The sequence below is a fragment of the Glandiceps talaboti genome, chromosome 5 (genome assembly GCF_964340395.1).
Source record: "Glandiceps talaboti chromosome 5, keGlaTala1.1, whole genome shotgun sequence".
Lineage (NCBI taxonomy): Eukaryota > Metazoa > Hemichordata > Enteropneusta > Spengelidae > Glandiceps > Glandiceps talaboti.
In genome coordinates, this window is record NC_135553.1 from 2662047 (window position 1) to 2675987 (window position 13941).

Genomic DNA, 13941 nt, shown 5'->3' on the forward strand with positions numbered 1-13941 from the left:
AACGACTTTTTATATGGTTCATTAGATAAGAAACATTATATCTAAACATTTTCCTTTCGGCATCAAAGGATATCCATTTCAAAACATGAACCCATGCAAATCATGAAAGACATATACAGGGAATCGGGATGTATAAAACACAAATGTACCAGTACAGACGAATTCGAAGTTGAAACAGTAAAATTCATTGGACTGAAAGACATGTGGTAATTTGCCTGCAAGAATCGCTTATTGTTGGCAGGAGTTCCGAATGAGACAAATCAACCATTAACTAATTGGTTTTGTACTTCTTTTCACAGCTTGTTGATTCAGTCTATTGTTACTGTTTATTACCATTCATCTTTCTCTTATGATGATCAACCTGTTCTAATATCATTATATTGATTTTTAATAACAGACCATGAAACTACACTACAATAAAAGGTAAGAACACAACACAATATTATATATGTACCACAGATTACTTGCATCGGTGTGTGTGTACTAGTGGTAATTTCACTGCAGTGCAATACTGAAAAAAATTATTGTATGCCTGAAAAGATATACAATTGAGGGGCACAATCATTTCTTGCATACAAAATCACATGATCACATAGTATGATTTATACAAAAATTTGCTGTTTTTGATAAACATATGTAATAATAACAGAACCTTATGGCACCTGAGTGCCAGTGTGGGTATACTTGGGGGATATTTGTACTCATGTTTGCAGTGTTTTCTGCCTCATGATTCACTTGCTACACATGTGAAGTATGACCACAGAGAACACTGCCAACATGAGCACTTGTGCCAATACCCCCAAGTATGCCACACTTAAAACTCACATGTCATGGAGTTTTATACATATTAGATTAGACATTGTTAGATGAACAGTTATATTTACATTGTTTCCAACCTGTTCTAATATCATTATTACAGTGACTTTTAATAACAAATCATGACTACATCAAATATAAGGCAAAAGTATCAAACATTATTATATATGTACCAGGGATTACTTTGACCAATGCATATGCATACTGGTGGTATTTCCACTGCAATGCAAAGCTGACAAGCCTTCATGGAAATCATAGCGCCCCCCCCCCCCCAACTGCTTTGTTGTTTGGCAAAGTTATTGTACAAATTTAACAGCCAAATTGTATCTTTATTCTCATTTTTAATATTTGACTCACTTTTTTCATTCATGTTATAAGGAGATCTTGGTAAATTCATACATACAAAAACTCAAGTATGTAGATTTTACTTTTAAATTTATCCAACAGGCATTTTCAGTGGTAGTGCAGTCAAGGAGCTACACTCCTTACAAAAAAGTAGAATTTTTGGACCATTTGCTTAATTTGTATGTGTTTAGATTAATTGGGTTAATTTGCAACACTACAGAAATGATTGTATTTTGTTTAATAAGATCAAAGAAAACCTCCCCTGGTTCATCAGATTAGTTTACTAGAGAAAGAATGTTCTATTATTAGAGAACTACCCATCCAATTAAACTAATTAGACCATACTAATGCATTGATTACCACAAGCTTTGCTGATGATTAATGAGAGTTGCTAGTATGACAACAACTTTAATGGAAAGTAAACAAAGGAAAGTTAAGGTCAGTTATTCAATAAAAGCAATCTATTTATATTTGAAGTAACTACAAGGTTGAATGGTTGAAGAGTGTCTTTAAATGATACAACACACAGTGTCTATTGTAGACATCAATTACATGAAACTAGCTATGAACTCGTGAAACATTGTGGTAAACTATCAAAGCATGTCCTGGTAAAGCCTGATGCACATGACCAACTTTGTTGCCCACAGTGTTTTGGGATTAATCATATTTACTCACATGTGAGCAACCGAGTGTGAATGTTTTTTGTCGGCCGTGTGACCGATTTGTCAGCCGTGTGCTATCGCATCGATTACAACAAAACATTCTGCTGGTTAACTCAAGTCACATGATTATAAATAAGAAAGAAAATTATTTTAGCTGCTGTATTGATTTACAGTGCAGACTTATAATCAACATAAAATCACCAAACTTTGGTGTTGTGTTGTTAGCTCATAGGGAGGCATACAGTGCAGCAATTTAGTTTGAGAATTGTGTGAGAATTATTGACAGAATTACCGTTGATATTTCAAAAGGTTGTTAAAATGATTTGTCAGTTGGACACAATACCTCCAATGAAAAACTGGCAAGAGCATACGTCACATCGATTTGAAGTTTATACAAATTATACACATTTTGAAAGATTACTAAAATTCGTATTAGATACAGGAACATATGAGTTTATTACTGAAATATTAAATCTTGTGAAATTAAAATAATTTATCAATAAATAATTAAAATCTGTTGTTTTAATCGCATTTGCAATATATGTCAGTGCAGTGTCTCTCTTGGCCTGGTCACTGTACAGCGGCAACTGAACTGCATAGCAACAAGGATTTTCAACCCATAAATTCGCTAAAACTTGTTCTGTTTGTTATTGTCCAATCTACTTCTGCTTCGATGGGTAGCATAATGCTGAGTACCAGCTGTTAAATGCCACATATACTGGTTCAACACTGTGCACCAGCTGTTAAACGCCACATATACTGATGCAACACTGTGGTGAATCTTTCAATACAATCCAGAACAAACAGTGTTACAACTTACAATCAATCATCAGATTATTGGCCAAAATTATGCAAGATATCACATGAATAAAATAATTGGTATTATTTTTATAATATGGATTAAGTTCCATAAGTTTTGTATTACATGATTGATTCTTTTCTTCAATATAAATCATATACTTATTCTTGAAATGTAAGCAGATTGTTGTAATTGATCAAATAATTTGCTGAAAATCATATGATTCATGTATAATTAATCATGTGATTAATTGTGATCATGTCAACAACGATGATAAGGCTATGTAAACAATACCACTAGCTATCAATCACACAAAATATACATGGAACATTTGAGTTCATCACTTCATGTCTGCATATCATATATCTAGACTACAGTTAGAATTTCTTCTGAAATTAATGTTAAACCATGTTCAAAGATAAAACAATGTTTGCAATATAAAATTGGGTATCTAATTAGAACCACAATTGTAGGAATAATTACAAGTACTCATAAGTCAAAGTAAAAATAAACATTGCTCTCTTAATTTTTGCAGCAAATGAGAATGGTAATTTGAACAAATTTAACACATGCGCAGATCAACCATTACATGCCATATCCTTGAAACCAAAGAAATATATAATACTATAAATTTGAAATATTATTCTTGAGCACAATTCAATCTGACAGTACTCATACAGAAACAAATAAACCATGGCATACATTGCTGTAAACACCAAGGTACCAGCTCCCTGTGCCATAGTTAGTGTAGAGCTCAGGATTGGCAGTTGGGAGGTCATGGCTTTGAATCCCACTGGAGATAGAGGATTTCTCTGTGGCCGACCCAAACCCAGGGTGAGTGTTATTCAAACTGAATGGGTAGACTGTATCACTTAGTCATGTCTCACTCACAAGGTATGGGTGAAATTTGGGAGACTCTCGGAGTAATGAGCCAAACAGTCTGGGACAATTACTCACACGGAGCTCATAGGTGTTTTGGGTTTTGAGTAAAACTAAGAGTTTACAATCTAATGCAATTTCCTGCATATAGAATCTCTTGACCTTTTCTACAACCAAAACAATCTTAGCTCATCACTGATCTGGATAATGGTGCTGGATAATACCTACAGAATTTTGTTACATTTACATCTTGGATATGGAGGTCAAAGGTTGAGGTATAAAAAGAAGGTTACCTTTGGGGTATAGACATTATATGGAGTTTGTGTGTATTCAACTTCCTGAGTTGACATAGAAACCTGTCTGGTCACTGTCCTAACACTGACCAAACACTGCCTGGTCACAGCCCTAACAGTACCCAGACACTGCCTGATCACTGCCCTAACACTGCTCGGACACTGCCTGGTCAGTCACTGGCCTAAACTGCCCGAACAATGCCCGGACACTGCCCTAAACTCCCCAGATGCTGCCTGGACACTGTCCTAACACTGCCTTTGACTGTATATCAAACTGTTGAATGCAATGTACACCATTTTGCAGATTTCATATGGATATAAAACCCAATAAAAAGTGAAGTCAACGATAATGTGACACCTTAGCTTTGTATATATATTACTGTCACTAACCTGTCTGACGGGCTCAGGTATTCTGTATTTACAGCAACATTGCACCAATTTGACAGATGAATCAAGATTGATTTTATGTCCTATGGAAACATACACAGGATTGCTTGATGTATTGCAACTCCGCAAGGCCTACAATAAAACAAATTAAAAACAGAAATAACATCAAGTTTTACAATTCAATGCAGTTCCTATCTGGCTGGTATGATTTTACCTGTAATGAACATCTTTTTGTTAAACAAATTTGGGAGTCCATCAGTGACCTGGGTTTGGAGTTTACAATCTAATGCAATTTCCTGCATATAGAATCTCTTGACCTTTTCTACAACCAAAACAATCTGAGCTCATCACTGATCTGGATAATGTTACTGGAGAATACCTACAGAATTTTGTTACGTCTAAAGTAAGCATTTGGGAATTATCAATACCACTTGTTGTGAAGACTTTTGAATACTACACAGGAAACTGTAGAATGATGTAGTTAGCCTACTACACAGAAAAAGTGTCTAGAAATCCATGAATAGTCAGTCCTTGTAACACTGAAACATGTCACATTATGTTGTTGATTTGTTGTCGTTTTGAAAGTTTTGTACATACATGTACTGTAGTACATAGCGTATTACACTTATAAGTTTATGATTGCAAAAACCTGCAATTTTACCTTTAAACTGCAGGTCACAAACAAATATTTCATTGCTAAATTTTGAGTTTGAATCATTTGTGAAGAATGGGGTTACTTTTAAAGTAATTTGTCTTGTATGTGACAGAATGTATTAGTTGATGGCAATCTTGGAAGGAAAAAGTACTTGGAAAAATACAATACACCAAAACTTGAAATCACAACATGACTTTATGTATGCCTCCTAATACTTTAACCGTTTAAGAACTCAATGGCCTTGTATAAAGTCCACACCAATCATGGATGACACAGACTTCTCTACCAGACTTTAACTCAAAAGAGTGTGTTATTTGTTAGAGGTATACCATAATTATCAGTGAATAAGGCTGTTTCAACTGTAAACAAGCACTACGTTTTTCTGTGATTCTCATAACTTCACTAATCATGATGCTGAGTTTGAAAAAGAGAAACTTTTCCACATTCATATACTGAAAACTTGCCCCCCCAGTGTCATGCTATAAAAAGTTACAAATGTTGTACTTGGACTCTCAATGTATGTAGGACTGTACTAAGTTTTTCTTCTAATATTTTGATGGTCCAATTTAAGTCATAATTTTGAAGCCTCTATCATGAGTAAGCAAATCATAAGAAACATCACCCTTCAATAGGATTACCATGTGTAGAATTTGTCTGGTCTGATAATGTCCGTGTGTGTTGGATATATGTTTATTGTTATTGAATTATTATGTATGGCAGTTACTCTCTGTATAAAAGGAGAACAGAAAATGACTTGAAAGTAAGTTACTATTTGCATGAAAATACAATTTAATTGTAAATTGGATCTACATCTAGTTCAACAACAATATCATTTCAGTCCAGGAAGCATCACATTGAAATTTCCTGCTTGAGTCGTGATTTCCCTTTTAATAGAATTATATCTCAAGTTGAGAGCTATAATATTGTAAACCTCACTTTAATATGTTCACATTTGGTATCCACACAAAGAAAAAAGGATATTACTTTTTCAAGTTAATAGTTTGCCAAAGGCATTCCGTGCTGATTTCACACAGCTGGCCTTTTATTCAGGAGGAATTAGCAACTTTTGTGTCCTGACTTTGGGTTTGATGGACCACATATTGTGTTCAGCAGGTGCACTAAATGTTACCATCTGTCAACATCTGGATAAGGTCAGAATAATAAATCCCCCCCCCCCCCCAATGGTTTTTATTATGAAGAAAACAGCTGGTATACTAATAATAGAACAACAACAACAAATAACATATGCCATGGGTATCCAAGTTTATCAAACTATCAATATATATCATATAATATTCATTGACCAAATGACACAATAGTACCATTAAAAGTCCCTAAATGTTTTCGTAACTTCAGCACCTCAGAAATAAAAGTTTTTAACTTTTGCTGCATGTAACTTGCTTAAGATTACCCAAACCCATTTTCAGTTAAAATCAAGAAAAAAAAATGTGGGTCACTGTACAAATTTTTTGCAATAGAGGTCAAAATGATATCAAAATTGAGTCATTTTAGAATCCAATATGGCCGTAGAATCCAATATGGCCACTGAATACTGTGTTACTTTATGGAAAAAGGAAAGTTTGTTGATTTCCTTGAAAACAAGAGAGTGAACAGATAGTGAACTTCTACATTGCTTTTGTTGCTTGAAAAGTATCAGGAACAAGCTTTTGTATGGGAGAGTTTAACAACTTTCATTTTCAGTGGAATGGTCCCCAAGGTAATATTGTATATCAAAATGGTGAATAGTACCTGAATTTAATCTTGGAGACAAACTTAAAATCAATTTCATATTAATACTGGCATAGCTCAAGAGACTTAGATTACAGTGAATGTATGGAAACCATTTGTTTCTCGTCAAACATTCAGGCAAATTGGAACACAATGGCATGGCTGTACAGTGCTTACATACATGATAGTAGAGAAAGCAGACTGTGTTCAGAAATCTCTCAATGAAAATATAGTGTTGTAGGAATCCATTCAAGTTGTACAATAAAAACTAGTCAATTTAGGGTGAAAATATATTGTTCATGGTTGTAGGAATCCATTCAAGTTGTACATTAAAAAATAGTCACTTTGGAACTGTAAATTTGAGGCAATTGCAACATTTACAACACCCCTCAAGATCTTCAAGTAGATGGATTGATACAGTAACTATTGAAGTACTCACATGGGGTTGAATTTTTCACTGATAAATGTACAAGGCTAGCTATTTGTTGAGTCCATGGAGACATAGAAATCTGAAAAGAATTTTGATTTTTATAGGTGCTTTTCAGGCCTGGATCTCAGCAGATCAACAGATATAAATTAGCAGGCCATACAGAGAGCACTGCAAAAAGTATTGAATATTGTGCATAGTATTCAAATAAGGACATGGGTCACAGTAGAGAGAGGACAACAAAGAATTTCCATCTCTGCGTGACAGATTTATTGGTGGAGAGTTGTCAAAAGACAAGTGGACTGTGATATGGATGAATTTTAAACACTTTGAAGATGTTCATTTACATTCATAAACATGCAACATTTCAGACATTTCAAATGATAATCTTTACAGCCTGGATATGCAGATTGGGGATGTAGGGTGGAAGGGTACAGCTTTAGGGAGCTAGGCCCATATTAAAACCGTACTATCGAGGTCTGCAAACACATATCTGGGCTGTAAAGATTTTATCATACCACATGTAATGGCATAGAAATATCATTTGAATTAAATGATAACATAAAATGGCAGTGAAATATTTTATTCACAAAAATGTAAAATAGTGAAGAAATTCAGAAAGCCAAATCTCTTAACCATATTTGGGCAAAGTGTGCTGGGACGCAGACATAATATGGAAAATTATTGCCTGGGTTAGTTACTTGTGCTCTTCATTGAATTGCATTGGACGTGATACTTGGTATATGATAATATATATAGAGAGAGAAGGAGACAAAGGAATTTGAAGTGCATCAAAACGTAGGTAAATACAGAAAGTAGTAAACTGACAGTCTGCATACATGTATGTGGAAGGTAGTGGGAAAGAGGTCGTTCACATCATGTGTGCATTCCTTACCTATGGCTCACTTTTCACATCACTACTTACTTACAGTTGCTACACATTTGTTACCAGGCCTGGCCACAACAATTATACATAAAAAAAACCTTGAGCACTTAAGATTATCTTATTTTAGTTTTATTTCCTATACAAAAGTTTAAAATTGTCATTTCATTCACACAGGTTCAGTGACTCTAAGGAATCACAGCAATGTATGGATGTGTGTCCAAACACATTGCATGCAATCTAAACAATAAAAGTCCTTGTTAGTACTACATGTATTCTAAACAAGCAACTCGATGTGCTTAGAGACTATCAAATGGAACATGGCAAGGACTGAGATAATATTCATTTTTGTCATGATTTTATCATTACTGTTAACTTGAATAATGTAAAAAAGATAAGTGTACAACATTTAGTGATATAGCTTATCTAAAATCTACAGTAATTGCATTTGGCTGGCTCTTCATATACAACAATTTTAGAAAAAAATTCAATCAAGACCTCAGCATCCTCACAAAATAACCATACAAAGACCATTCAACGTCTATTCAGGAGTATTCTTTGTAGATGATGGATAAATACCAACAGTTTTATTTTGTTAAAAGATTACGTTGGCTGCTTCTCTTGTTAAAACCTTTACATAGTGATGCATTGATGACAAAGGCAATGTCTTCATAATGAAAGACATGACCAGATGACATTTTACTTAATTAGGTTCAATTAGACTGAAAATCAATGAATCTTAAATGTCACTCTCTGTTTTGTGTAATGACAGAAAACTTCTTTTCTACTATTTCAGACACAATTTAGTTTAATTTTGTAGAACTTATATTTCAGATACTCCTGGGGAATCAAGGCACCATACATGACATTATCTACTAAATAAATACATGTGAATTCATCGTATTTAATTTGCAGATTCAAAGGAAAAAACGGCTATTTAGACACTGCTATTGATAACAATGTAATAAGTATTAATTCCCCTGGTCTGTTTGAGTAGTCAAGTTATCGTGAGATACGGACAGGTTTAGGGAGATTGTGTGGGGATACCTAAGGGAATGTATTTTTCAAAAACACTTTTTAATTCATCTTCAGATAGCGTATTGAGGCTGAAGAACCTAATATCAGTTGCAATGACATGTATTCTAATGCAATCTTACCGCCTGAAAGCATTTACCATCAATTGGAAATTTTCCTCTACATACACCATATCAGCATTACTCTGATAAGAAATTACATTGCCGTTCCTGGCTTTGTGGTTTCAGGGGAAAAAAAAATCTTGTCTCCATTTACCATGAACTCTAAAACTGGGTGTATCACTGATCAGAAATATACCTTTGATGCCTCTAGTCACCATGTTCAATGGAAACTATAAAACTGGGTGTATATGATCAGAAATATACCTCTGATGCCTCCAGTCACCATATTCAGAGAAAACTCTAAAACTGGGTGTACAGCTGATCAGAAGACATAATCTGATATAAAATTGTTATGTTTCACTGTCTTTATGGTTGCAGGAAGATCGAATTCACTAACTCTAATACCTAAACTGCATATCAGGATACATGCCTTGTTACTAGTATTACCGTAGTATATGGCTTATCAAGCAATTTTAGCTTTGATTGGAAATTCAGACAGGTCAATGCACTACAGTGTTCTAAGTCACTAAATATCATATTGATCACAATCTTACTAACTGTAGTTTATTATAAAAAAGAATTGGCTTGGATCATGAGGAAGTTATACATGTAGTACCCAAATAAACTAGATTACTGAACAAAATGAATGCCTGGAGGTTCCAATAAACAGATATCAAGTTACACGACATCTTTATTTATACACACTCTCATGCTGCTCCACAATTGGAGAAGGGATAAATTAATGTCTGCAATGGCTCTTACAACGAAAACATTACATGTACATAATAATGTACCAGGGTAGCCATGTTAGTATTTTGATTACTGAGAGAGAGAGAGAGAGAGAGAGAGAGAGAGAGAGAGAGAGAGAGAGAGAGAGAGAGAGAGAGAGAGAGAGAGAGAGAGAGAGAGTGTGTGTGTGTGTGTGTGAGAGAGAGAGAGAGAGAGAGAGAGAGAGAGAGAGAGAGAGAGAGAGAGAGAGAGAGAGAGAGAGAGAGAGAGAGAGAGAGAGAGAGAGGGGGGAGGGAGGGAGGGGGAGGAAGAGAGAGAGAGAGAGAGAGAGAGAGAGAGAGAGACAATGCACTCAGGTCTTACATATATACATTACATAAATCTCACACACATACACAATGTGCACATGCAAGCATTATAACAACAACACTTGTACATACAAAAACTTACACAAACAAATTAAAATACACAAATGTATATTTACAAAGTGTGCACACAAGTATAATCACAAGCTTTAACACACACACACATATACACAAACAAATGTACGTACGTACGTACGTACGTACGTACATACATACAAACAAACAAACAAACAAACAAACAAACAGACAAACAGACATTCACCTTTGCTTATAAGATAGACGGTAATGAATAGTCATGTGATTTCAACAACAAACACACTTTCAACAACAATTGTGTGCTAAGCATATGCAGACCATACACTCAGAATCATGAGATCATATTGAAAATTATTCAACTATTAATCATACATATTACTAGTAAGTTAAAATTTCATCTTTTGGATAGTTCTCCAATTGGCATTTATAATTCACAACATGAGCTTATGTTCTTACATCTCAATGTTTCGGTAAAAGTACTCCACCTGTATTTGAAGAAAATCATTTATAAGTTACAGTGAACTACATATACATTAATTAACTCCTAACACTTCTCTTCCTATCTTTATAAAAACTTTGTCGTAAAAAATGCAACTGAAATGATATAGTTACATGTATATCCCTCTTTCAAAGAGGCAATATGATCTGTGCACTGTCAATGATGCACTGTGTTCTTGTATAACTGATTACTTTGATTGATCAATCGTACATGCTTATTCTGACACCCTGTGAGTAATCTCTACAGATTGCAAAAGCTGGACATAGTGGCATTTCTAGTAACCTTTACATCATACAGAGAGTAGAGAAATAGCTGATGATTCAAGACTGTTATATAATGTGACAAGTTGACTAGGATTAATTTGAAAGAGCACGTACTGCAGACTATACATTGCTTACACAGCACTACTTCTCTGATATAGGTGGGGTCATACAATTAACTCCAACGCAGGTATTGTCACATAAGAAGATTGAAATTAATGTTTAGGCTGTCTGAATCTTCTGTGAATGATATAACAAATTTTTTTTATAATTGAGAACGGGTAGATTTTCAAATATTTGTCATATTCCAACTATCTATTTTTAATGCATATGTGTTAGTATTATGTCAAGTTTACTATGAAGATGATATGTATGTTATTTTGTATATGATATACAGATTTACAGGAGCTTCATTTGATGAAAAAATTCAATTTCTTTAGAATTTAATACTTTGAATACTGAAAACATGTTTTTGTTAACTTTTATATTGAAAGGCAGCAGGTGCAGCAGGTGTTGTTCGGCTGTATAACGGCTTTATTCACTTTGTGTACATGTAATTGAGTCGTGTAACGGTTTGAAATCCTAGGTGCTACTGTAATATATGTTATTTCAATAAAGTTCAATAAAGATCACATGTTTTGATGAGTTTTCATTATCTGGCAGAGTTTTACATCCAAAGTTTGACCCAACACTCAGATTTCCATGTGGTCTACATATTAAAGGCATCACTCACAGCCTCCGGTTTTGCACACACAGGCAATTTAATGTGTTTGATATGCATTTTAATAGGTAGCCTGAAGTCAAAAAAATGTGACAGATAAATATTGTGGAGGAAGAAATAATGAAAGTTCTTGTTTTGTGATATCAAAGTAGAATACTTCATTAAAGCATACATGTAGTGAAACATATGATTGACTGATACTCTTTTCCAGCTTTTCTCTTCCTTATTCCATAAGCCTGAGGGGACACAATTTAAGTACCCCTAACTTTACTTATATTAGTTTGAAGTGGATGACCTGAATGATTGAGAAAATACAGCTGTGGTCAAAGCCACCATGCCCATGGCAGTTGGTATGTGGAAGTACACAAACATATGTCTGCACAAACATTTAGAAATTACAGATACCCAAATGATTACTGTAATCTACAGACATGTAGGTATATATGCATCCTGGGGTGGGAGGGTGGGAGGGTGGGAGGGGGTATATAAATATGCACTCTGTGAGTTTTGACCCCCAACCCTTTTTTGACTCAGTAGACTTCTGACTCTTCACCTTTTAAGCATTATGTTGAGGTTTGAAACTTTGAATGCATGTACAACCTTTGACCTAATATGTTTGGACAGCATAGTTTCCAAGTTGCCAATTTTCACATTTTCCCATGATATTTGAGAACGTGGTTTCCTAGTTTTTGACCCCTATTTTCTGACAAAATGCAGGCCTGGCATTTGACCCTTAGTTTCTGGCTGAAATTAGATTTTGACACCCCAAACCCCACCCCACCCCCCAGCCCACACACATTTTATAGCAAAATGTAAGCATTCGACCAATATTTCATTTGTAATTTTAAAAAATATGCAACAGTAGAGGAAGATGAAAGATTAATATATTTAAGTTCCAACTTTAATGTGTGCATGTAGAACATCAAAGCCATCTGAAAAATATTGCAAATGTCATATATATCTGCTTTAGTTTATCTAAAAATTAGATTGGCAGATGTTGTCATGAACTTTACATGCATCATCAAATACAAAGCAACTTTGAAAATAAACACATAGTGATTTGAAATCATCGTTTTGTGACTACTGACAGAAATTTTTTTTCAAAGAAATAAACTGACAGATGTCTACAAGACATACAATTCTCAATTTTCTCAATTTCTAGATGATATGTGAACAATCTGATTGCTCATAATCATATGACAGAATTTTCAAATATGAAATATATATCAGGGCTATCTACAAGAAGCAGCAATATGCCAGCTGTCCTCATCAACTGAATAAAATGGAGAGTACAAAAATAAGGAGACAGTATATCATCCACACATTGTTATTTTCTTGTATTCAGTTGAAGGCCACCAATGATAAATGAAAGTACAACACTGCAACATATGTTGTAAAAATTGTGAAATGATACCTTGATGAATGAATTAGACAAGCTAGACCTGAATAAAACAGAGTTTATACATGTAGATGCTACAGCTGTACCTACTTACTGCTGAAAGATTTATTTTAATCTGGCACTATCAAAACAGATTTATCTTTTCACAATAATCAGCCTCATGTATGTGAAGTGTTCCATATAACTCTGATATAACACATCATAAAACAGGGTTTTAATTACATCAATACATCTTATATAAGGTCAAAATGTTTTCCATTTTTTTTTATCTCTGACATCTTGTTATGCTTCTATTTTGATAGTTAGTATCTGTCTATTTATCTCTGTGTATGTGTATATTTTGTGTTTATATGTCATCGTTACCCCAAGAGTCAATGATCCAAATGAAAAGAGAGATTTAGACATACTGTTCTTTGTTGTTACGTTTAGAACTGATAGCCAAACTTGTCCATAATAAATAATATTAAATGCAAATTGCAAACGAATCGAAATTTGTTATACCTAATATCTAGTTAAATGGTAAATCTGTTATATCTATTTTCAACATCACAAAAAATTACATCATTTTTATTATTATTAATTATCTCACAAATCCTGACTCAAATGAAATAAGAATGAGCTTGTACAAACACTATATCTGTAGTTATGTCTAGCACTAACTTTTTAAATGATATTCATACAAGCAGCCTAATTTGCGTATAGTTTTAAATTAATAAATTTTTCTGTCCTTTTTCTTGTATAGAATGTCATTAGGTGAAACATGAATTTGTTTGATTTTTTTGGCACAATCAGTTTTCCTTTGCATAATTAGCTTTAGGAACCAACAAATTATCTTAATATATTATCCTAAGAAACCTACTGGCTCATATAAAAAGATATTTGATATACATGGTCTTGTGGCTATGTCTAAAACTTTTTACAT

General features: G+C 34.0%; 1 protein-coding gene across 1 annotated transcript in view; it reads right to left on the minus strand.

Annotated features, from left to right (window-relative positions):
* The window catches only part of LOC144435771 (endonuclease V-like), a 40697-nt gene that overhangs the window by 10615 nt on the left and 16141 nt on the right, over positions 1-13941 (minus strand). Inside the window, exon 7 of the mRNA XM_078124390.1 lies at positions 4185-4313. Coding sequence (XP_077980516.1) covers positions 4185-4313 — 129 coding nt within the window. The remainder of the gene's footprint in view (positions 1-4184; positions 4314-13941) is intronic.